We start from the raw sequence: 22,921 nt of genomic DNA on the forward strand, positions 1-22,921 counted from the left end.
ATAAGCTCCCTTTTTACTATATCTATGTGAGTCTACTTTTTTTTTATTCTACTCCACAGTCAAACTTTTCAGGTGCTGGGCGTATTCTTATAATGTGAATGTAAGCACTAAGAATTTTACAGAGTGATTTATTCAGAAATAGGGTTCATTATGTTTGACAGGAGTTAGGCTTTAATTCTCCACTCATTTGCATAGGAACAGTCAATAAGACTTATGTCTGAGTAAGCATATAGAATTCTGTTCTATGTTTTAATAAATTGCCAGTTTAAGACTGCTATCTTAGTTTATGTGTAATATTTCCTAATGAAATACAAAGCATAAAAAGCAATAATTGCTTCTAGGATTAGAAAAAGCTTTTAGTCAGTTTCTTCTACTTTTACAAGTAGTCCTCAACTTACAACCACAACGGAACCCAAACTTTCTGTTGTTAATTTTATTTGCTCCATTCTATGACCTTTCTTAGGGACGAGGTGGCTCAGTGGGTTAGGACACTGAGCTTGTCGATCAGAAGGTCGGCAGTTTGGCGGGTCGAATCCCGAGTGCCACGTAGCAGAGTGAGCGCCTGTTACTCGTCCCAGCTTCTGCCAACCTAGCAGTTCGAAAGCACATAAAAATGCAAGTAGAAAAATAGGGACCACTACGGTGGGAAGGTAACAGCGTTCCGTGTTCCTTTGGCGTCTAGTCATGCCGGCCACATGACCATGGAGATGTCCTCGGACAAGCGCTGGCTCTCCAGCTTTGAAACAGAGATGAGCACCGGCCTCTAGAGTTGGAAACGATTAGCACGCATGTGCGGGGGAACCTTTACCTTTACCTTATGACCTTTTTTAGTTATTAAGTTGTTAAGTTGAATCACTGCAGTTGTTATTTTAATAACACAGTTGTTAAATGAATCTGGCTTCCCCATTGACTTTGTGTGTCAGAAGGTTGCACAGTATGATCACATGACTCAAGGACAAGCTATAATTGGCATAAATATGAGCCAGTTGCCAAGAGTCCGAATTTTGATCATGTGACCATGGAGATGCTACAGTGGTCAGAAGTGTGAAAAATGGTCATAAGTCATTTTTTTAAACACCATTGTAACTTCTAAAGGTCATTAAATGAACTGTTGTAAGTCGAGGCCTATCTGTATATGCACATTACAGCAGTGGGAGAACTAGCTCAAAATGAAGACAGTGTTTGTTTTATATCAGCCTTTTTGATATTTCATTCAAGTTCTTCTCTAAAAATAAATGTATTAATTAGGCATAGGACTGATTTTTTTTAATAAATATCAGTGATAGCTGTTTCTCTCCATATATGCACATGCAAATACAGTGCATTCAGAGAGTATTCAGACCCCCTTCACTTTTGTCAATTTTGTCATGCTGCAGCCTGATTCTGTAGTCGTTGGAATTCAGTTTTTCCTCATTAATCAACACTCAGTACCCCATAATGACAAAGTGAAAACAGAATTTTAGAAATGTCTGTAAATTTATTAAAAAGAAAAAAAACTGAAATATAACATTAGCATAAATATTCAGACCGTTTACAACAACATTTGAAATTTATCTCAGCTGCCTCTCAGTTCTTTTGATCATTGCTGACATGCTTCTACATCTTGATTAAGTCTACCTGTGGTAAATTAAATTAATTGGACATGATTTGGTAAGGCACACACCTTTTTGTAGAGGGCCTCACAGGGACAAGTGGCCCAGCCAGAACCCTGTTTGAAAATGCTGTCCACAGATGGTTGCCATCCAACCTGACTGAGCTTGAGAGGAATTGCAAGGAAAATTGGCAGAAAATCCCCCAATCCAAGTATGCAAAGCTTGTCGCATCATACCCAAAAAGACTTGAGGCTGTAGTTGTTGCCAAAGGTGCTTCAGCAAAGTAATGAGTGAAGCATCTGAATACTTATGCCAATATGATATCTCAGTTTTTCTTTTTAATAAATTTACAGACATTTCCACAATTCTGTTTTCACTGTCATTGTGGGATACTGAGTGTAGATTAATGAGAAAAAAAATGAATTTCAACAACTGTAGAATCAGGCTGCAGCATAACAGAACTGACAAAATTGGAGGCGGGGTCAGGGACTTCCAGTTTAACATCTTGGGCTTCATCTTCTGCATTTGATTTTGCCCCACTGGGGAACCTAAAAAGGGTCAAAGGTTGCCCCGGAGAGGCAATGAAGGAGGAGGGGACCCTCATTGATCGCGGGAGGGTGGTGGCCCTTCCGTTTGATCCAAGGAAGCCCTCCATACCGGCAGGAGAAAGACTGGCTACATTCATGTGGCCAGTCAGAAGCTGCTGACACCAAAAAAAACGCACTGAGCAACTTTCAAGCAACGTGGATGGAAGTGGGTGAGACTCTATCCTCTCTTTACGACTAAGATTTTTTCCAGGAAAAAACCTCCCAAAGCAAAGAATCCTACCTGAGGAGAGAGGGAAGGGGAATTTCCACCCCATTCCCTTAGGAAAAGAAAAGCAGAGAATTAATTGCTTGGAGGAAAACAGAAAATTACAAGATTAATTTGCAATCAATATGTATAAAAATAAAATCTTCGAACACCGAGATGGATAAAAAACAGTCGTTTATTGCTAAAAGATCATAATAAGCAATAAAAAGTAACCGTTTAAAGCATATCTACCTAATCTAAGCTTTTGCTGATCCTCTGCCAGCATCATCAGAGAAAGCATTGAAAAACCATTGGTAAGCCTGTTTGGGTCCGTGCTCTGCTCATTGGCCACGTGATGGACCTTGCTCTAGCCAATCGTGATTGTTCAGACTGTCTCACATCGCTTCCCTTGCAATCCGGTCTTACTGTCCCTTTTTTAAATCTTTCTCCTCCCTATTTGTTTCGGTTTGACTACCTTAACTGATCTTGTTTTCTTTTATTGTTCCTCATCCAATGTCATAGCTGTTGATATTTGTATTTCCTTGTTCTCTGTGTCCTCCTTCTCTACCCTCCTTGCTTGTGATTGGCCATTTATCTGATCCCTGGACTAGCCACCCCAATGTTTTTTGTTTATTCATATGCTGCCCTTGCTTTCAGATAAAGATCAGTGAATAAGCACTGAAAGAAAGTCATACGTGTAAGTGAATTGGGGCAGGGAGCTGTTTGCAGAAATCATGGAAGGGAGTCAAGAGGGAAACCCAGGCATACTACATTCACTTGAACCAATGTGATCATATCTTTAAAATGATATGTACAAGCAATAAATAATGTGGTTGCTAATATAGGTAGATCCAGCTTATGAGCTGTTTGTATTTAAGGAGAGGCTCACAACAACTTCTAGTTTATTTGGTGAATGCCTGAAAGATGCATTACTTCATCTAAGCCAAAAACAGATGAAAAAACTAAAAGCAATTATGAATTAAACTTGGCTCAAATTTCAAAGATTTGCCAGATGAGAATTGGACAAAACTGGAATTTACTATGAACATTTGCCTTAAATACGATAAATTTATGTTAAGAATTGAATATATAATTTTTTAATTATATAAATAAATATAAATAAAATTATATAAATAAAAGATTAACAAGATGAGAGTTCTGGCACCTTTTTTAGAAAAAAAACACTGGCTAAGAATAGATAATTGTTAGAAATAGAAGTGTTATTAGAACTAGAAAGATAGAATTTATAACTAGAATTTTACATTTTTGTATGAGTAGGGAAATATGAAAATGCTAAGAGGGTTTGGAAAAAGGGAAGTATTTGGTTGCCCAAATATAATTTATTATGAGAAAATTATAAGCGATACAGATACTTTGAATACTGATGGGAAATCAGAATTTGTAAAAAGCAGAAAAAACAGGATATTTTTTTTTGTACAAGTTTTATTAATTTTGTAGTATTTACATTCAAATATTTGTGAAGCAACACGGTGGTTGGGTAATCAAAAATAAACAATGGCAAATAACAAGTTATTTGTAGATAACTCAGGTTGCATCAACAAGAATTCCCTCTCTGATTCCCTTAGTTATAACATAGTCAAATTAATTAAAATAATACATTTCTAATTGTAACCTAGTCAATTAAAAGAGTTTTCAATATATTTTCACTAATACATATCAATATCCTGTTTTTAAGTTTTACCTAATTGCAATAAAATAGTCTACAGTAGCCTATGATACGTCAAAGAAAACTTAATTTTTGGGTAACCCACATTTCCCTTTTTCAATAAAGAGTAATTATCCTGTCAACAAAACTTACATTGTTCATTTCAAAACATTTTTATTTTTTACCAGTAAAATCTATTTATCATCTTAACAATTCACCAATTATTAGAAAAATATATTTTGTTATACCTTTCCAAATTCTATAATATACATCAATTCTAATAGCCAACTTTCCTTTAAGGGTTAAATATGAGATGAATTTCTATCATTATCATTACAACTAATATATGCTATATGTCATCTTAACAGTAGATCAATTATTAAAATACTATATTTTGTCATATCATTCCAGATTCTATAATACAGTTCAGGGTTATATTGTAAAAGCTTAATTTTGTTTCCCCTTAAAGATCTAAAACCTAAATCTAAAATCAAGTTATATTTTTTTGAGATTTCCCTTAATCCATTAAAAGAAGTTTTTTAAGCTCTATCCTTACAAATCCCAAAAAAGAGACAAATTTAATTTTTTAAATCTAACTCTCACCTTCTTTTTGTGCCAATCAATCTTCCATATTGGTGCCTTTACATTCTCAAATGCATCTCCCTTTCTTCCTACACCCCTTATTTGGATCCAGGGAGACCATCCAAATATCAGTTTTGCAAAGAAAGTGTCCCCTTTGTAATCATTGAAGTGTTGCTTTAATAGCTCAGTTTTTGATGTTTGATGTAGTATAGTTGTCATTAATTCATTCTCGTCTTTTTCTTCTTCAAGTTCCATCTGGCTGAGGTAGAAAGTAGTAGCTGGTGTTATGGTTATCATTTGATTAGCTGAATCCTCAACGTACTATATTTGAAGGCCTTTAATATCTTCACTCTTAATGTAGTTTTCTTCGGGTGCTATTATTTTTTGAGTTGTAAGTTTTGTAGTTGAGGTTGAAGTTTGGACTTCAAGGTTGTCTGTAAGTTGCATTTGTTGTTCTTTGAAGTCTCCTATTTTAATGTTAGTTTCCACTTCCTCTGTTTGTTCTTAGATTGTCAGTTCATCATTTAAGGTCAAAATTTGATTTGGTGGCTTTGAGTTGCCAGACTTATCTTGCAGTTTGGCTTTAATTTATTCAGTTATTGCCAAGATTGTGTCCAGTATCAGTTTATAACCAAGTGAAGGGATATATTCATCCATTTTGTTGGTGTTTACAGCTAAGTCTTCCATGGAGGCTATTTTAATAAAGGTCAGTAACTATCCACCTCCAATATTCTTAAGGGTTGTTTTCAGTGCCAGGTGTTCCCACTCTTATCTTGAAAATAATGTCAAGGACAGCTCTGTTATTCAGTCAGCTCTCACAATAGAAAAACATTTACTTGTTGTACCATGTTTCACCAGAAGATGTCATCAATAGCGTCTAGAATAAGATGTAAATCCCCCCCCAAAATTAATATAAAGCTTTTGTACAATTAGTCCATTTCTTTTTCTCCTTAATTCACACCTTAAACAGAAAATAGGGTAGTAGATCACCACAAAAATAGAAGCTTTTTAATAAGTACAAATAAGATTGCTTGATTTCTTTGCTTAGTCACTTGATTTCTGTTACGGCTTTAAGGCTTTAAAAATTTGTTCCCCAAGTATACAATTGCTGTTCTTTCAAAGGAGGGGGAGGAAATTTTCAGAAAAGTCCTACAGGAAGGTGGTTAGGGGAATAAGAAAGGTAAAGTCTCACCCAGGTCTTCCAGATTGCTTCTTAGTGCTAGGTAGTGCTAGGCAGTGCTTTGGGCTTTCAGCAGGGAGCGGCTTAATGATTGGCTATCTTAATGGCTGATCTCTTCTTCAGGCCAAAGGAGCTGCTCCGGATTCAAGCAGAGGGCTGCTGCCCTTCTGCGATCACAAGGAGGGCCTCCTTGCGGTGGTCGCCCCTCCAGGGCGACTTTCGACCCTTTTCAGGGTCCTCCAAGGAAGAAAGATCAAATGGCAGGGAGGGGACTGTTCCTGAATGTCCGCAAGTGCTGCACGCGCAAACCGGAAACCTTGGGAAAAACAGGATATTGATTGAACAAGTGGATATTAAGTGCAAATGCAATTAGGATATCTTTTGGTTAGAAACGTTATTTTAAACTGACAGTACTGATATTATATATAATATTAGAAAAATGTAACAAAGATGCTGATATTCAGTTGTATATGTATATAAGAATTGTATTTGCCTAGTATAGAAAAATGTAAAAGAAAGGAAGCACTGGATGGTGTAGTATTGTATCTAGATTAAGAAAGTTAATATGTACCACTGAATTACTGATAGACCCAGACGCACGTTGCTTATTAAGTACTTATAATTGTAAAACTAAAAAATTAATAAAATATTTTTTTTTAAAAGTGAAGGGGGTCTGAATACTTTCTGAATGCACTGTATTACTGCAGAACATGAAACATTAGGATTGTGGTTCAAATCTGGAAAAGCTGCTTTGGAATGTGCAGATATTCACCTCTCTGTACTTCATTAGAAGAGCTGAAGCATTAAAGAGCTGAAGCAAAATATCCCAATGAAATGTAATCAAAGGTTATATTTGCCACTTAGAATAGCAGGCAGGTTCCAACATCAAAGTAATTTAGTTATAAGGTGACCATATTTCATATATCAAACCAAAAGATGTTTCTCATCTCTCTCCACACGTTGGTAGGAAAATCAAGGGAAATGTAGTCATTTTTAAATGTGGTTCTCATTTACCAAGGACAAAAGCACATAATAGTAACTAATAAACTGAATGTGATCAATGCGGATCATATGGGGAAGCCCTTAGAATTTTATTTAGAAACCCAGATTGCATAGAAATACCTTCAGATGTAGCCTTCCAAAACTATCTAGCTCATTTATTTATTATTTGTTATATTTTATAGGAGAAACTGTATTTAAGCATCTGTGTTTTCATTCTCATAACAGATCATGAACATGTCAAAAACAAATTATAAATGGAAACATTAAATAGAAACAGTGTTATGCAACAAAATGCAGCCTTTGTTCCTAAAGAATTATTAAGAAGGCTAGCTACATCTTATCTGTAGCTTCAAAAGCTCATTTTCCACTTCAAATTGTCCTTGGAGGATACAGTTTGCATTAGGAAAAAAAATACGCTTTAACCCTTCACCTGGCAGTTGATTTGCCCTTGAAAATCTTGTCCAAATGCTTCCTGTTTACAGTATTTTAGTCCCAATCACGTAAACCATTTGGAATTCCATGGATGGAAAGAACAATTGAGAAGGGAATATTCAGCAAAGAAGTAGCAGGCAGAAGAAGGATTAAACACTTCTTTGTGGAAATTTAAATTTCTAATTTTGCTAATTCTCTAAAGGTTAAAAGAGTGTTTTTATACTTAATTTGCTAAGGCTTAACTATCAGTGCTATAAATCAGGTGGGGACCCTATGATGTTCTAGGTGTAAAGGAACTCCCACCAGTCAATAGTGAGAGATTGAAGTTTAAATTCAATTTTTTGAGGACCACCAGTCATTCATTCCTACTATCTATTTTTGGATTATGAAATTTAACTGGTCTTGCCATGCTCATTACACGAATTATTGACTCAGGTTGACTCAGCCTTCCATCCTTCTCAGGTCAGTAAAATAAGGACCCAAATTATTGGGGGCAATAAGCTGACTTTGTAAAACCGCTTAGAGAGGGCTGTAAAAAGCACTGTGAAACAGTATATAATCTACAGTAAATGCTATTGCTATTGAATTTGTATCCACTGCTGTACTCATTTTATTTAATTGCTATATTTTAAGCTCATAACAGAAGATTGTAGACCTCTTTCATCTAAAACAGGCATGTCAAACTCGCAACGTCACATGACATCGCACAATGTATCGCGACTTTTTCCCCATTGCCAGCAATGGGGTGGGCGCGGTTTCGTCGTGATGCATCCGGCAGTTTGACATGCCTGATCTAAAATAATCTGATGTAACATTATTATCTGATGGCAATTTTAAATAGAAACTAAAATGCTTAAGGAAAAAAGGAAAATACCAGTATTAACTTCAGGTATAGATAACTGAGTAGTAAATTATTTGAATTAAAATAAAAGAGAATATTTGTAGTATAAGTTTGAACTATAGCGTTCTTTGAATTCTCTGAGTTGGTTTATTTGTTTCATTACCCAACTAGGGAACATCAAGAGCATAACACATGTGTGAGCCAGGGGCATTCACTGCAAGGGATGAAAAAAGCAGGGTGATGATCCCAGCAGCAGCACAAATGAAACCTCATCTCTTTTCTGTGTGTCTGTGATGTGATATCCATGTATAAAAGGAGTTGGATTTAATTGATATCTATGTATAAAAGGAGTTGGATTTAATTATGCTGCTTGGCTGCCATCTTCAGGTTTTTTAACACAGACACAAACTCTGCACATGTGGTGGGTTGGACTGGACAGTATGGAACATACATTTTTCAGAATGTAGGCCATTTTCCAGACTACAGGACTATCTGAAATTAAAATAGTTAATTTTAGTTAATAGTTAAGGAGAAAAATTATCAAAGAAATCATCTACTTGCTATCTCTTCATTCCACTGCAGTCATCAGCTCTGCTTTTTGTGGAGGCATCGTCAATCCATTTCCCCCCCAAAGTCATGAACTTACATATCTCATAAATAATGCCAATTAAATGCAAGATTCTTGTACAAACATCAAAGATTCAATGTTTACAAGACTATAAGCCCCCAAACCTCAGTATTTGCAGGTTTGTGAGAAGTTTTATATTTTAAAAAAATGCTCATCAGCTAATCTAAATACTGATGGACAACAAATATATTTTTAAGTTTCCATGTTCTGTGTTTACTGTAGGAGAAAAACTGGTAGTAAAAGTACTACAAAATATAGCAGATGAAAATGGGTTAAATGATGAAGATATATAAAGTAGTAGAACTAATAAAAGTAATTGTACAGTACAGTAAGAAAAAGGATAGTTAAACCTAATATAGTAGTCCAGCACCATTCCTGTGTTTTCCTTTTCACAGAGTGCAATGTGGGGAAGAATTAAAATATTATGTCACTACCATCAAAGTTACAGTGGAATAAAGAAATAACTGTTAGTTTTTTATGTAATGTTGCAGAATATGATAAAAAATTATCAGTAATCTTTTTCTTTCCATGAGTCTTTTAAAGGAAGGTCAAGTTGATCATTGTATAAACATTTTCAGTGATAAAAAAGTCATCTAGTACTCTTTTGTGTATCCTGTAGTTGCAACTGTTGCTATATATTAACCTAATTGAGGTTGACTTTGGGAGGCAATGATTCAGGTGCTCTAGAGCTGACCTTTAAGGATTGTTTTGGATTGTTTGAGGTGCCTCAGTTTTACGAGTATTGTACCATTATTCTTCATGTACTTTATTTACCCAGGGTGAAGCATTGTGAAGGGGTAGAATATAAGCTGGATTCAATATATTGTAATGGTCCTATTAGTCTCCTAAGCAATTGACCTCTGAGATTTGGCAGACCATTAATTTAAATAAAGAAGGAACTGCTATCTTTTGCTGAACTGGAATGCTTCATTGTTGCCTGTGTATTTTCATGCAACTGAACGAAGGGAGAGAAAAGCAGCCCTGGTACTAAATGCCAGCAGGGCTCCTGCATGCTGTCATGGCAACCAACATGGCTTCTTGCCCAGTACCAGAACACCAGCAAAATATAAACAGAGGCCTTCATGGGTGAAAGCTCAGTAGAATCTCAGAAATTGCTCTGCACATTGCACCCACCGAAGATCCTTTGTGCATTTCCTTCTCTACCTGATGTTCCTTTTAATTTTATAAAAAGGCTACAAATTTTCTTCAAAATTTATCAAAGATTATTCCAGTAGCATTTTTACCTTTGGCCTGGTCCCAGAGTGATACAAATAAAAATAACGTTGTACTCCGTTTCACTGTCAAAAACATGTATAGAAATATGTGCATACTTTAGTAGATGAAATTTGGATGAAAGAGTCCAAAATTCATGTCCCAATTATCCATAAAGCTTATTGTGTAGCCCTGAGGAAAGTAAGAAAGCTAATTTCAGTCTAAACCAGATGAAGCTAAAGATAATATTCAACTCTTTAAATATAGGTAATCCCAACATAACGACTGATCACTTAATGACTGTTCAAAGTTACAATGTACTTGAAAAAGGTACGACCCATCCTTCCAGTTAGAACTGCCACATACCACTATCCCACACAATCTCTATGATCATGTGATTACATTTTGGGCATTTGACAATTGGTTCACATTTATGACTATGGTTGCAGCATCCCATGGTCACGTGATCACAATTTGCTACACTTTTTTGCTATTTTCTAGCCATAAAAAAGCCCATTTGGGAGAATGGATCCACTTAGCTATGTGATTTATTTAATGACTGTGATGGTTCATTGTATGACCATCATAAATATTTCTAACTTTCTTTTTTTCCTTTCTTAGGATCCAGGTGAATGACCTTATCGTTGAGGTGGATGGTACCAGTTTGGTGGGCGTGACTCAAAGCTTTGCAGCCTCTGTGTTGAGGAATACCAAGGGTAGAGTCCGGTAGGGGAACAATGTGCAGCCTAGTTTTCTGGTGGGACCAGAATATGTAGCTAGTTTATCTGTGTAAAAATACAGAAAAGGAAAAATATGATCTTATTGAGACTTGTACTGCAGCATAGGAAAAAATTCTATAAGCAGTTATTTTTGTTTCCTGTGAAACCATTGTAGGGGTAAGAGGGCCACCGATAGGTTTTCCTGCCAGCCGTGGTTTTGCTTCTTCAGATTATATGTCAAGCAGATAGATAATATTGACTTAGCAAATTTATTACATCATGGGGCAGCCAAGAGACTGTAGTCTTAATGGTTTTAAACAATACATTTGGTTTTCATTTGCTGTCAACAGAACCTTTATTTGCAAATCAAGAACAATGGAAACAAAAAGGAATTCACATGACAAACAGCATGAATCAGATGAGGATAAAGATTCCCTTTGATGCAGTATTTTTACTGATCAGACAAAAGAGATAAAAGAAGTTGGATGATTATATGTGTTTGTGGCAGAGTTTATATCTTTCATTCTGACAGGACATAAAGATTTTTAGCTACTTTCTATCAGGCACAAATTCAACTATTGGATGTGCAGTGGTAGAAGCTCACTTACTAAATTAAGTGATGTATCACCCTTTTTAAAGACACAAGCATTTTAATTGCAGTGCTTTGAAATAGTAACAAAAGTACTAATGCTGAAGATGCAGATGAAGGTTAGTAAGTGGAATCCTTCTCCATCATGGAAATCAAGTGCTGAATATCTGCCTGTTACTCCCAGTTGAAGGCCAACATTGTATACATCAAGTTATATTACAGTACTACATTGCATATATTATATTACAGTATTACATGTTACAATAAATTCTCAATGGGTGTTTGAATTTGATAGCATTACTTAAGTACAGTCCTTTTTAAAATATAACTCTTGTTGAATAAGAGAACATTACAGAGTTATGGCAACTTTTTAATATCTGTATTCTCCTCTGCCCACACTCCACTGTGGTTACTTACCCTTTTCTTCTTCAAAACCTACAGTCCATTTGAAAAAGCAAAAAAGCAAATGGGAGTGTGCTGATATTGCTGGATTTTAGAGCATAGGCAAAAGAGTAAAAATCATCTCATCCCCACCAGATTAATGATGATAAAGTTTGTGGATTTGTATTGTGTCTCTGTGTGTTTGTGTGTGTGCACACACACACATTCTCTGCATAAGATATATAGGTATAGATATGCAAAGGATCCAAAGAATTGTGATCAAAACTGGAAGAGAAAATTAGGTGGAAGTTTTAGATTTTGTTTTTAAAAGTATCTTTTTAAAGAAAATGGTTTATGAAACAGACATTTTGTTTAATGAAATTGGCAAGAACCCTTACTTGGCAACGTTGCCCTGTTAGGATTAGGACCATTTTATAGAAACTGAGGCACAACACCCATTATCTCAGAATATGTATCTTTGCATCATAGAGAAGTGTTCCATGTCAGGGCCGTTTCATTTTCTAAGAAATGAATCAAGAAGTTTTGGACTCGGAGGGGGGAAGTGATATTGAGCTTTGGGTTCACTGCATTTTCCTGTCAGCTGTGTTTCTATTTGTTCTTTATCCATACAGCTGCCTCTGTGGCCTTTTTAAAATTTCACCAGAGGCATTTGGCCTGCCTTTTCCTGGCAGTATTAAGAATTCAAGGCTTGGCATTAGCCCAGCGTCCTTGTAATGTTGGTTTTAAAAGAATGAGCCGCTTGAAAATGGTCTGTCACCAAACCCATCTAGCACAAGCAGACACAGATGATGAGTGATTACAGAAGACACTTTCTGTCAGAAGACCTGTACAATATAGCGACTCAGATCTAGAACTCAGTCCATTACTCTGAGACTTACGTGCTGCTCTATTCCCAAGCGACAGGAACTTCAACTATGAGAATGTGTTGCTAGGCAACTAGTTTCTTCCATATTTCATAGCGCTCATTCTGCCTTTGCAGGCAAGAGATTTTAGTAACCAATAAAGTGTTTGATGACCAATTTAATTGTTGAACAGACGCAATTTAGCCACGATTTTCTCTGTTTTTTTAAAAAAATTATGTTGTTTCACAAAATTGGAAATTTCTGCCTAGAGGTTAATTTGTGAAAGCAGAAAGATGGAACATTTTATAAATCTGATAGTAATTTCCTGTAATCTGGAAGCTTGATGCAGCTATGCTGGTGTCTTTATGGAATTGTTCAGAACTTCATCCATGTGTTCAGAGGCATTCAACTTTATTCTCCCAATTCTGAACCTTGAATAATAGAATAACACAGTTGGAAGGGACCTTGAAGGTCTTCAAGTCCAACCCCCTGCTCAAGCAGGAAACCCTATACCCTTTCAGACAAATGGTTATCCAATTTCGTCTTAAAACCTCCAATGTTAGGCCACCCACACCTTCTGGAGGCAAGTCACTCCACTAATTAATTGTCAGAAAATTTCTCCTTAGTTCTAAGTTTGTTTTTTCCTTAATTAGTTTCCACCCATTAATTCTTACCCTCCCTTCAGGTACTTGGAGAATACGTTGACCCCCTCTTAACTATTGGAACACTGCTATCATGTCACTACTAGTCTTTCTTTTCATTAAACAACATTCAATCCCTACAACTGTTCTTTATATGTTTTGTTACTCTTCTCTGCATTCTTTCTAGAGTCTCAACATCTTTTTTATACCTTGGCAACCAAAACTGGATGCAGTATTCCAAGGATGGTCTTACCTAGCAATTATAAAGTGGTACTAACACTTCATGTCATCTTGATTCTATCCCTCTGTTAATACAACGTAGGACTGTGTTGGCTTTTTTAGCAGCTGCAGCATACTGCAGGGTCATATTTAAGTGATTGTCCACTAGGACTCCAAGATCCCTCTTGCAGTTACTACTATTAAGCCAGGTACCACCTATTCTATACCTGTGCATTTGGTTTTTTGTTTGTTTGTTTTGCTTAATTTTTTTTTCCATTAAATTTCATTTTGTTAAATAGGGCTCAGTGTTCAAATCTGTCACGATCCTTCTGGGTCTTGAGCCTATCTTCTAGAGTGTTGGCTATTCCTGTCAGCTTGGTGTTGTCTGCAAATTTGATAAGTTTGATAAATCATTGATGAATATATTGAAGGGCACTGGGCCTAAAACAGAATCTTGGGGTATGTCACTGCTTATTTCTCTCCATGTAGATGTAGTTCCATTAAGGACTACACGTTGAATGTGGTTGGTCAGCTAGTTATTAATCCATTTGGTGGTGATGCTGTCTAACCCACATTTTTCTAACTTACCAAGAAGTGGGTTGTGGTCTACTTTGTCAAATGCCTTACTGAAGTCCAAGTAAATTATATTCACAGCATTTTTCTGCTCCACTGGTTTTGTCACATTGTCAAAGAATGCAACAAGATTTGTCTGGCACTATCTGTTTTTGACAAATCCATATTGGCTTTGTTTTGACTTTGCCTCTAAATGTTCACAGATTCATTGCTTGATTATCTTTTTCAGGATCTTCCCAGGTATTGATGACGGGCTGATAGGTTTGCAGTTTCCTGTTTGATTTTTTTTCTTTTTTTGAAGATGGGAACTATATCAGCCCATATTAAAAATCAGCATTAAAGATAGTTGTGCTAAACCTAACTCAAATTAAATCTTTCTTTGAACCATATTTATGTTGGAATCTACCTCCCTTGCCTCTCCCCTGTTGGTTAGAAAAAAGAGGCATTTCTGTTTTTCTCCAAAATTAATAGAAATGGTAGTGGCTATTTAAGGAGGCTTACTAGTAAAGAAGAATGAGCAATTCCTCATCCAGCATATGGTGCTAATCTAATTATGAAAGCTTAGTAGTTGTTCCTTAAGAATTTAAGGAAAATTCTGATCTCATATGCCTGAACATTAAGAAAATTTATTTTGGCTCGAGAATCCTCTGATGTGTCCATTTAGTACTGTAGGTAGTCTATTGGTAATAAGCAGTCTGTACTTAGAATTTTTGTTTTGTTTGCATTCGCTAAGTACCAGTGATCATATCCCCCAAATTTCCACGGCAAACCACCAGAACCGTGGTAGCACAGTTGCCCTATTTTCAGCCAGAAGCAAAGGAACACTTATGTCATAAGTTTCAGATAAATTTAACATACCTAGAACAAGCTCCTCCTTGAATGATTGTGGGTTAGGGAAGTCCAAGCCTGACCCCACACATTCCAGTGAATTTCCTGTTTTCACATGAGTTGATATTTGAAAAGAGACTTTTTTCAAACTGAAATTAGCTTGCCCAATTCTTGATGTAAACCGTTTCAGCGTTACCTTAGTGTGAAAACAGGAAATGTAATTTTCTTGAATGTACTGCTTCCTGTATTCCAAAGAAATATTTTAACTGGTCATCAGTTCTGTACTACCGTTGTAGGCCATTTGGGATTATATCTATTATGGTCTTTTGTTGCAAAGAAAAAAAATACAACTCAAGTCACTAAAAAGTTAATTTCCCCTGAATTAGTAGCAGAAAGTAGTGTTGGTGTGTGTTAGTCTTTACTGCTTGTCATTTGCTGTGGTTGAAGAGTAGAAATAAACAGATCTGTGCATATTTATTCAAGAGCTAGAATACTTTTCACTCTGTTGTAGATAGAGATATAGAGATAGAGATATAACCTGACTACCCAACTCCAGATATTCAACCATATCAAGATTTCCCTTATTATATTAATGCCATGCATTCATTCTATTCACTTTAATTTCCTTTAGGTTCCTTATTGGCAGGGAGAAGCCAGGAGAGCAGAGTGAAGTGGCGCAACTGATCCAGCAGACTCTGGAACAGGAACGATGGCAGCGAGAAATGATGGAACAGAGATATACCCAATATACAGAGGAGGATGAAGAAGTAAGTACAATCTATTTCTCTTTGCCTTTGGGGAGAGAGGAAAGTAGTAGAGCTCCAACCTTAAATTCAGGGAAGCTAAACCGCTATTAACATTTGTTGAAAAGTTTTAAAAATACAGTTTTCCTTTAAAAAACCCCCTTCCCCCTCCCTCCTCCCCTCCCTACCTCCCCCCTTCCCCCCCCTCCCCCCTCCCTCCTCCCCCCTCCCTCCTCCCCCCCCCACCTCCCCCCTCCCCCCCTCCCCCCCCGGACTTCCCAGAGCTAAATACAAGGTATATATATATAAAAAAGCAATCATAAACAACCATATACTAACAACTATAAATTCTAAAATCCATCACTCTCTAACTTATATAGGATCAAACAAAACTTAGCATTATTAAATATATATAGAAGACAAAATAAAAAAAGAAAAAAGAAAACGAAAGAAGACTTATTCAAATGCTAGATAAAACTTCTTGACCCTATACTTATTCTGGATAAACTCAATCCATTTTCTCCATTCCATAATATAATGTTCTTGCGAGTAATCTTTCAAATAGGCCGAAATCTTCGCCATCTCTGCCAAGTCGGAAACCTTTAAAATCCACTCTTGTATAGTCGGCAGTTCCTCTTTCTTCCAATATTGACCTATCAAAAGTCTTGCTGCCGTAACTAAATTCAACATCAACTTAGAGTCCACAACTGTAGCGTCAACAATTATTCCCAACAAAAAAAATTGCGGACAAAACTTTATCCTCCGTTTAAAAATCTTCTGCATATTCCACCAGACTTTTATCCAAAAAGCCTTGACCTTTTTACATGTCCACCATATGTGAAAATATGTTGCCTCTTCATCACCACACCTCCAACATTTAGGCTGATAATTCGGATACATACTTGCAAGCTTTTTAGGATCTAGATGCCATCTATAAAACATTTTGTAAAAGTTCTCTCTTAGACTTTGAGCTTGAGTGAATTTTACATTCCTCACCCAGATCTTTTCCCACGTGTCCATTGTAATAACTTCCTGAATGTTTTGGGCCCATTTTATCATACAATCCTTAACAAGCTCTGTTTCTGAATCGATCTCTATCAATGCAAGATATATCCGTTTAATATGTGCTGGTCCTTGATTTCTAATTTGCTTTATCAAATTTTCATCAGTCGTTGCAAATCCATTTTTTTGGTCTTCTTTCCACCTGGCCTGTAACTGAATATATTGAAACCAAGTCTGAACAACCTTCTCTTCTCGCAAGAAACTATATGATTTCAAACACCAAATATTCCTTTCCAAACTTAAAATTTCCTTGTAAGTAGTCTCATCATGTTTGAAACCAGCATGTATATTTTCTATTGCGTGTTTTGGGATTGCCCACAATGGTATCTTGCTGCTTAACTTATGTCTATACTTCTTCCAAACTCTCAGCAATGCCTGTCTTAAAATATGCATCCTAAACACAGTATCTACCTTCTTATCATACAACAAATATGCATGCCAGCCAAACAACAGATCATGGCCCTCAAGATTTAATAACCTCGATTGTGTCAAATTAATCCAATCACTTATTCCTACTAGTGCAGCAGCTTCATAATATAATTTAAAATTAGGCATTTTAAGGCCACCTCTCTCACGAGTATCCTGCATAATCTTAAGTTTAACTTGTGGCTTTTTCCCTGCCCACACAAATTTATTGATACCACGCTGCCATTCCTCCAAGTTAGAGTCTTTCTTAAGAATCGGTATCATTTGAAATAAGAATAAAAATTTGGGCAGGACATTCATTTTCACTGCTGCAATCCGTCCCAACAAAACATTTGTGAAGACCATTTTAGCTACTGTAATGAAACTATGCTTTGGCTAAATTTGGAGTACTCATGAATTTCCTTAAGCTCCCAATTTTTTTTATATAACTGGTGGAAGTCTGGTCTCTTCTCGGAATCCTTTTCTGTGCTGCTTATTACTATATTTGCACCTCACAATGAATCTGGCTATTCAAAACATTTAAACATGTTAATGATAAAGTTTCTCCTGCTTGAAATCAGGAAGTGTAATTTTTTTAACTTACTACTTAGTTCCTGAATTCTAAGGAATTATTTAAAATAGTCTTAGTTCTGTACTTAGTGTGCTGTCCGGATGAACATCAGAATCTCTAATGATAAAACTTGTTTTTGTTATTTGCAGACAGGGGAATATGCTACAGATGAAGATGAAGAGATGAGCCCCATGTTCCCCAACAATGAGATGGCTATTGAGGTTTTTGAATTGGCTGAAAATGAAGACATGCTATCTCCAGTGGAGATGGATCCTGAAAAGCTAGTGCATAAATTTAAGGAGGTATATGGCTTCCTAAAGTGGAGGATGGATGGGTAGCTGAAACTTACAATTTATGTTAAATGTGTGCATAGCAGCACTACCACTAAATCTGGATTTAAAATTAAAACTCGTTGAGGGGTAGCTGAATGTGAAACAAGAGGGCGACTTAGATTTCATTGCAATGAATATTAGCAGCAATTTGGTAATACACAGTAGTGAAACCAGTTGCATTTCCTTCCTTCTTGCTATGATTAGAGAAACAAGGTAATCCACAGTTGTTCATTCTTAGATCAGTTAGGTTAATTAGTTCAGAAAAGTATTTTATTGACTCTAAAATACATTTTGACTTAAGCCAGTAATACTTTTTTTCCCCAAATTTTTTTTTTTGTAAGTACAAAACTTACCCCCCAAAAAGCAATATTGACTTTTAAATGATCACCCATTCACTTAAAAGCAAGACTACGACTAAGATTAATTAGCCTCTATTATAATATTCTCAGGGAAGTTTTTATTTTTTATTTATCATATTTTGGAACTGCCCAGCTTCTTCACAGAGGGATTCTGGATGGCCTACATTAAAATATTAAAACACAGAAACAATATATAAAAGTTAAAAAGACAGAACATAAAAACAATGTTAAAAATTAATTAAAAGCTGAAGGGAGGGCTTTCAGGGTGCTAATCAGGCCCACAGTTGCGTGCTCCTCTCTGCTTTCCAAGCAAGGCCACAGAACATGTTTCTACCCCTGTCTGGGTGGTCAGGAGAGTGGGGTCTGCCTCACCTCTGGGGGTGGGTGGGGAGAACATTCCACAATGGCAGATAAGCCTTTCTTTCTGGACCTACCAGTTGTAATTCTTCAATGGCAGGGTCCACAATATACCTGCCTGACCTGGTGGGATTGGCCCATGTAATGGGACAAAGACAGTTCCATAGTCTTATATTAAGGCACTCCTCCTAGTTAAATGTTAAACTATTACTTGGTGGGAGGGGGAATTAATTTTACCTATAAGTGTCTATAGTATTTCTGTAAACTGCTTCTTATACTGTAAGAGGAATGCCTCATAAAAGATGAAACACTTTCTTTAATATTTATTATTTAATTGTTGCTCGTTTTATAAAGGGATATCCTGTATCATTCATAAAACAGTCTCTGCCCCCAAGTTGGCTTCCTGAAAGACAAAACAAAAAAGGAAAATGGATTGGATGGAAGAAAAAAAATAGCTTTTTAAAGACAACATTACTTAAGAAAAGGGACTTAAAAACCTTTATGCCCAGCAGTTCTAATGTAACCATTGGCCTTTTTAGCTGCTATTTCTAATTGTATAAATCAACCTTTTCCAATCTGGTGCTCACCAAAATGCTATATTGTGAAGTTGGGGATAAATGCCCAACACACCTGGGATGCACTAGGCTAGGAAAGCCTGTAAAAACAACCTCTGAATGTCTTTCACTTCTTCTATAAGTCAGCCTTAAATTTGGATTCTGAAGTACTGTATTTTCTGGCGTATAAGACTACTTTTTAACCCATGAAAATCTTCTCAAAAGTCAGGGGTCGTCTTATACGCCGGGTGCTGAAAATTTAGGGACAGGGCTGGCTGGAAAACCTGGAGCGGATCTCCCATTTAGTCTGCGCAGGGAAAGCAGGACCAATTGGAGAAGAAGCTGCAGTCTGTGATTTTTTACAGGGTTTATAGGGTTTCCTGCCTTAGCAGGGGGTTGGACTAGATGACCTCCAAGGTCCCCTCCAACTTCTTCTTCTTCTTCTTCTTCTTCTTATTATTATTATTATTATTATTATTATTATTATTATTATTATTATTATTATAGTTTAATCCACTTGCACTGTTTTATGTTTACATGTTTGATGACAAACAGCCTTATGTTTATAAGTGACAGTTTTCCTACTAAGCACCTGCATGTCATAAGCATTTGAATTAAAATTACCATATTAAAATCAAATCTGATGTTTTTTAATTTTTATTTAGTGTGCGTTGGAAGAGGGGTAGTCTTATACCGCGAGTATAGCCCAAACCCTATAATTTAACAGGAAATGTAGGGGGTCGTCTTATACGCCCAGTCGTCTTATACGCCGGAAAATACGGTAACTGCATATTTCTGTTAGGATTACCTGATTCTCAGGAGGGCACAAGGGAAAGGAAAGAGTTGTTTTCTTAAGGTTTTGAATTTCTCAGTACTCCAAAAAGAATGACAGCATATTACAGCAAACAAGCTGTAATATCAGAAGCAAACATGTGAAGAAGGAAAAGACAATGTAAATATTGTTGATAGTGGGACATGAAAAGAGAAGTAAGTAGATCTAATAGAATTAGGGTAATTTAAATAATAATAATAATAATAATAATAATAATAATAATAATAATAATAATGATGATGATGATGATGATGATGATGTTGGAAGGGACCTTGGAGGTCATCTAGTCCAACCCCCTGCTCAGGCAATCATGGCATATAACCTGATTTAGTGCAGGAGCCTAAATTGTCTCTGACAGGCTGCTGCCTTGCTTCCATATGAAGCATACCCATAAATGTGTTTTTATTATTAAGACATTCTGCTAGCACTTAGTCAGAATCTGACTTTTTATAACTTAATCTGACCTTCTGTACCTTAACTCCATAATTCTAAGTTCCATATTCTGAAGCAAAAAATAACATGATGGTTTCATGTGTGACATTCTTTCAGGTATTTGAGCAATTCTGTTGCATATCTCTCTCAAGCATCTTTTTCAAAGTTTCTAGCTTGTTGAATTTGTCTTTGTAGTTTTTCATCCTCTAATCATCCTTGTGGTTTTCTGATTTCTCTGAGTATTTCCTAAACTATGATGGTCCAAACAGGACTAATATTTAAGGTCAGATATGACCATTGCAAAGCATAGTGGGCCAAATATTTCTTATGAGTTGGAAAATCTATTTCCATTGCATCTTAGAATTGCATTGGGGTTTTTTCAGCCATTTTTTTCCAGCCACTGCAGATTCATACTCAATTATATAACCAATTATATTCCAATATCTTTTTCACAAGTACCAAGCCAGGTATCCCTCTTTATATGCCTTGCACTTAAGATCTGAATCTATTAAATTTCTGTTATTTTGAACCAATTTCTCTAAACTCTAAGTAATTGTTTTCAGTTGTGTTTCTTCTTACACAGTATATTTTTTCTCACCCAGTTTTTGTCATTTGTACATCTAATATGGAGATTCTTTGCTAAAGGAGGATTTTCCTATTATATGTTTTATTTATTCATTGGATGTATATCGTATCTTTTCAGTATTCCTGCCATCTTTTCATTCAAGTCATTAATAAAAGTATTAGAAATTTCAGGATTATCCTCTAATACTTCTCTCCAATTCAGTGCAGGACCTTCATTGAATATAATTTCCAAGTCAACAGTATATCACTTTCTTATTATATCTGTTTCTTAATCAGCATGTCTCTGCTGAAGTTAAAATAGGTTATGTCTATAGCATTTTCAAAACCTATTAAGGAAATTGCCCAATTAAAAAGGAGAGAAGACTAGTAATGAGATATCTGTTCTTAACAAATCTGTGCTGATTTCTACTAATCATCACATTGTATTTAAAACACCTACCTCTTTATTTATGATGTACTATAAACTCTTCCCAGGTATCAGTATTAGACAGATTGGCTGTAGTTCCCTGCGTCATTATTTTCCCTTTTTATGAAGACAAGGACAGTATTTGCCCTTTTCCTATCTTCTAGTACTTTACCATTTCTTCAGGATTTCTTTAAGATAACTAATCAAGTGGCTCATCAGGAAATTATTACATTAGCTTAAGATGCAATTAATTTGGCCCTTGTTGAATTTCAAGGAATATATTCCTCTTTGGCCCTGTTCCCATTTGTACCCACCCACAGCCTGAACATTACTGTCAGCAACTTATAATTTTGTTCATTTGGTTTCCAGTCCACAATGGGGCAGTCTTAAGTTGTTCTTAGCTATATAGGTAGAACTCAGATTATGAACAGTTGTTTAACAATCATTCAGAGTTACAACAGAATTTGTAAAAGTTACTTACAATGCATTCTCTTACGGCTGCCACACCATCTCTGCTATCTTATGATCGCATTTCAGCACTTGGGAACAGACCTGATTGCAATGTGCAATTTTCCCCCATTTTCCAACAAAAAACCCTGCAAAAACATCCATTGGATAAGCTGGATCTGGATTTATGAACACGTGATTCACTTAATGAAAATTGTAAAAACAGTCATAAAATCAAATGAAGTCATTGACTTGATTTACACCACGATGAATCACGATCAAAATTCCAGGTTCATTTGGTTGCATTTTTCCTTCTTAACCTGTTGTATTTTGCTACCTATTGCATTGAATATATCAGGATCAATAGTGGATAGGATCAGCGAGGCATTTGTACTCCATATCAGGCTGGTATCAGCATACCCAATAATATCTCAACCCTGATCAACCCATCTTCTGCCATTCTTCTCTTCTTTCTTGGGGGAAGCAGCACTGTGCCTCTGGTCCTTCAGATTTGTGCAGGAGCAGTAGAGCTGAAATTGTGTGTGTGATTTTCTTTTGCATGCCTCTGGCACACTTTCTCTTGCAACCTGCAAATTGTTTCCAATCATGATTACCTATCTGCTTATGTGAGACAATCAGGCCTGTAGATATCGCCAGTGTATAAAGATGGAAATTGGCAACTGGATCATGTAAACAGCTATCAGAATTGTACAATAACACTAGAAAACTCAACCAGCAGTGCCATTAGTCGTTTAACTCTGTGATCCCTAATGATTTAGTGTGATGCTGAAATAGCATAACAGCCACCTCTGTTGCTGCTTCCACAGAACATGACAGCATTTGGAAGCTGAAAATTTGTTACCTTTATAAAGAAAGAGAAAGTGCTACCTTGTGATTCAGCTTTCTTCATGACTGATCCGTTGTTGTTAAATCCAGTTTGAATTCTAACCCAGATTATGGCAGAAGTTGGCAGAAGAAGAAGAACAAAAGAAAGAGCCTACTGATGAAGGATAGAATCCTGTAGGTAGACAACCTCCATTTCTGCTGAAGTATTCTGATTGGCAGACAGTTTTGTTTTTTCTGCTAGTTGGTAAAA

At 36.2% G+C, this 22,921-nt stretch overlaps 1 protein-coding gene across 1 annotated transcript in view; it reads left to right on the forward strand.

Annotated features, from left to right (window-relative positions):
* PPP1R9B (protein phosphatase 1 regulatory subunit 9B) overlaps positions 1–22,921 on the forward strand; it is a 95,307-nt gene that overhangs the window by 63,647 nt on the left and 8,739 nt on the right. Inside the window, exons 4-6 of the mRNA XM_083376924.1 lie at positions 10,549–10,653; positions 15,372–15,507; positions 17,671–17,823. Coding sequence (XP_083233050.1) covers positions 10,549–10,653; positions 15,372–15,507; positions 17,671–17,823 — 394 coding nt within the window. The remainder of the gene's footprint in view (positions 1–10,548; positions 10,654–15,371; positions 15,508–17,670; positions 17,824–22,921) is intronic.

The sequence above is a fragment of the Vipera ursinii genome, assembly GCF_947247035.1.
Source record: "Vipera ursinii genome assembly, chromosome: Z".
Classification (NCBI taxonomy): Eukaryota; Metazoa; Chordata; class Lepidosauria; order Squamata; family Viperidae; genus Vipera; species Vipera ursinii.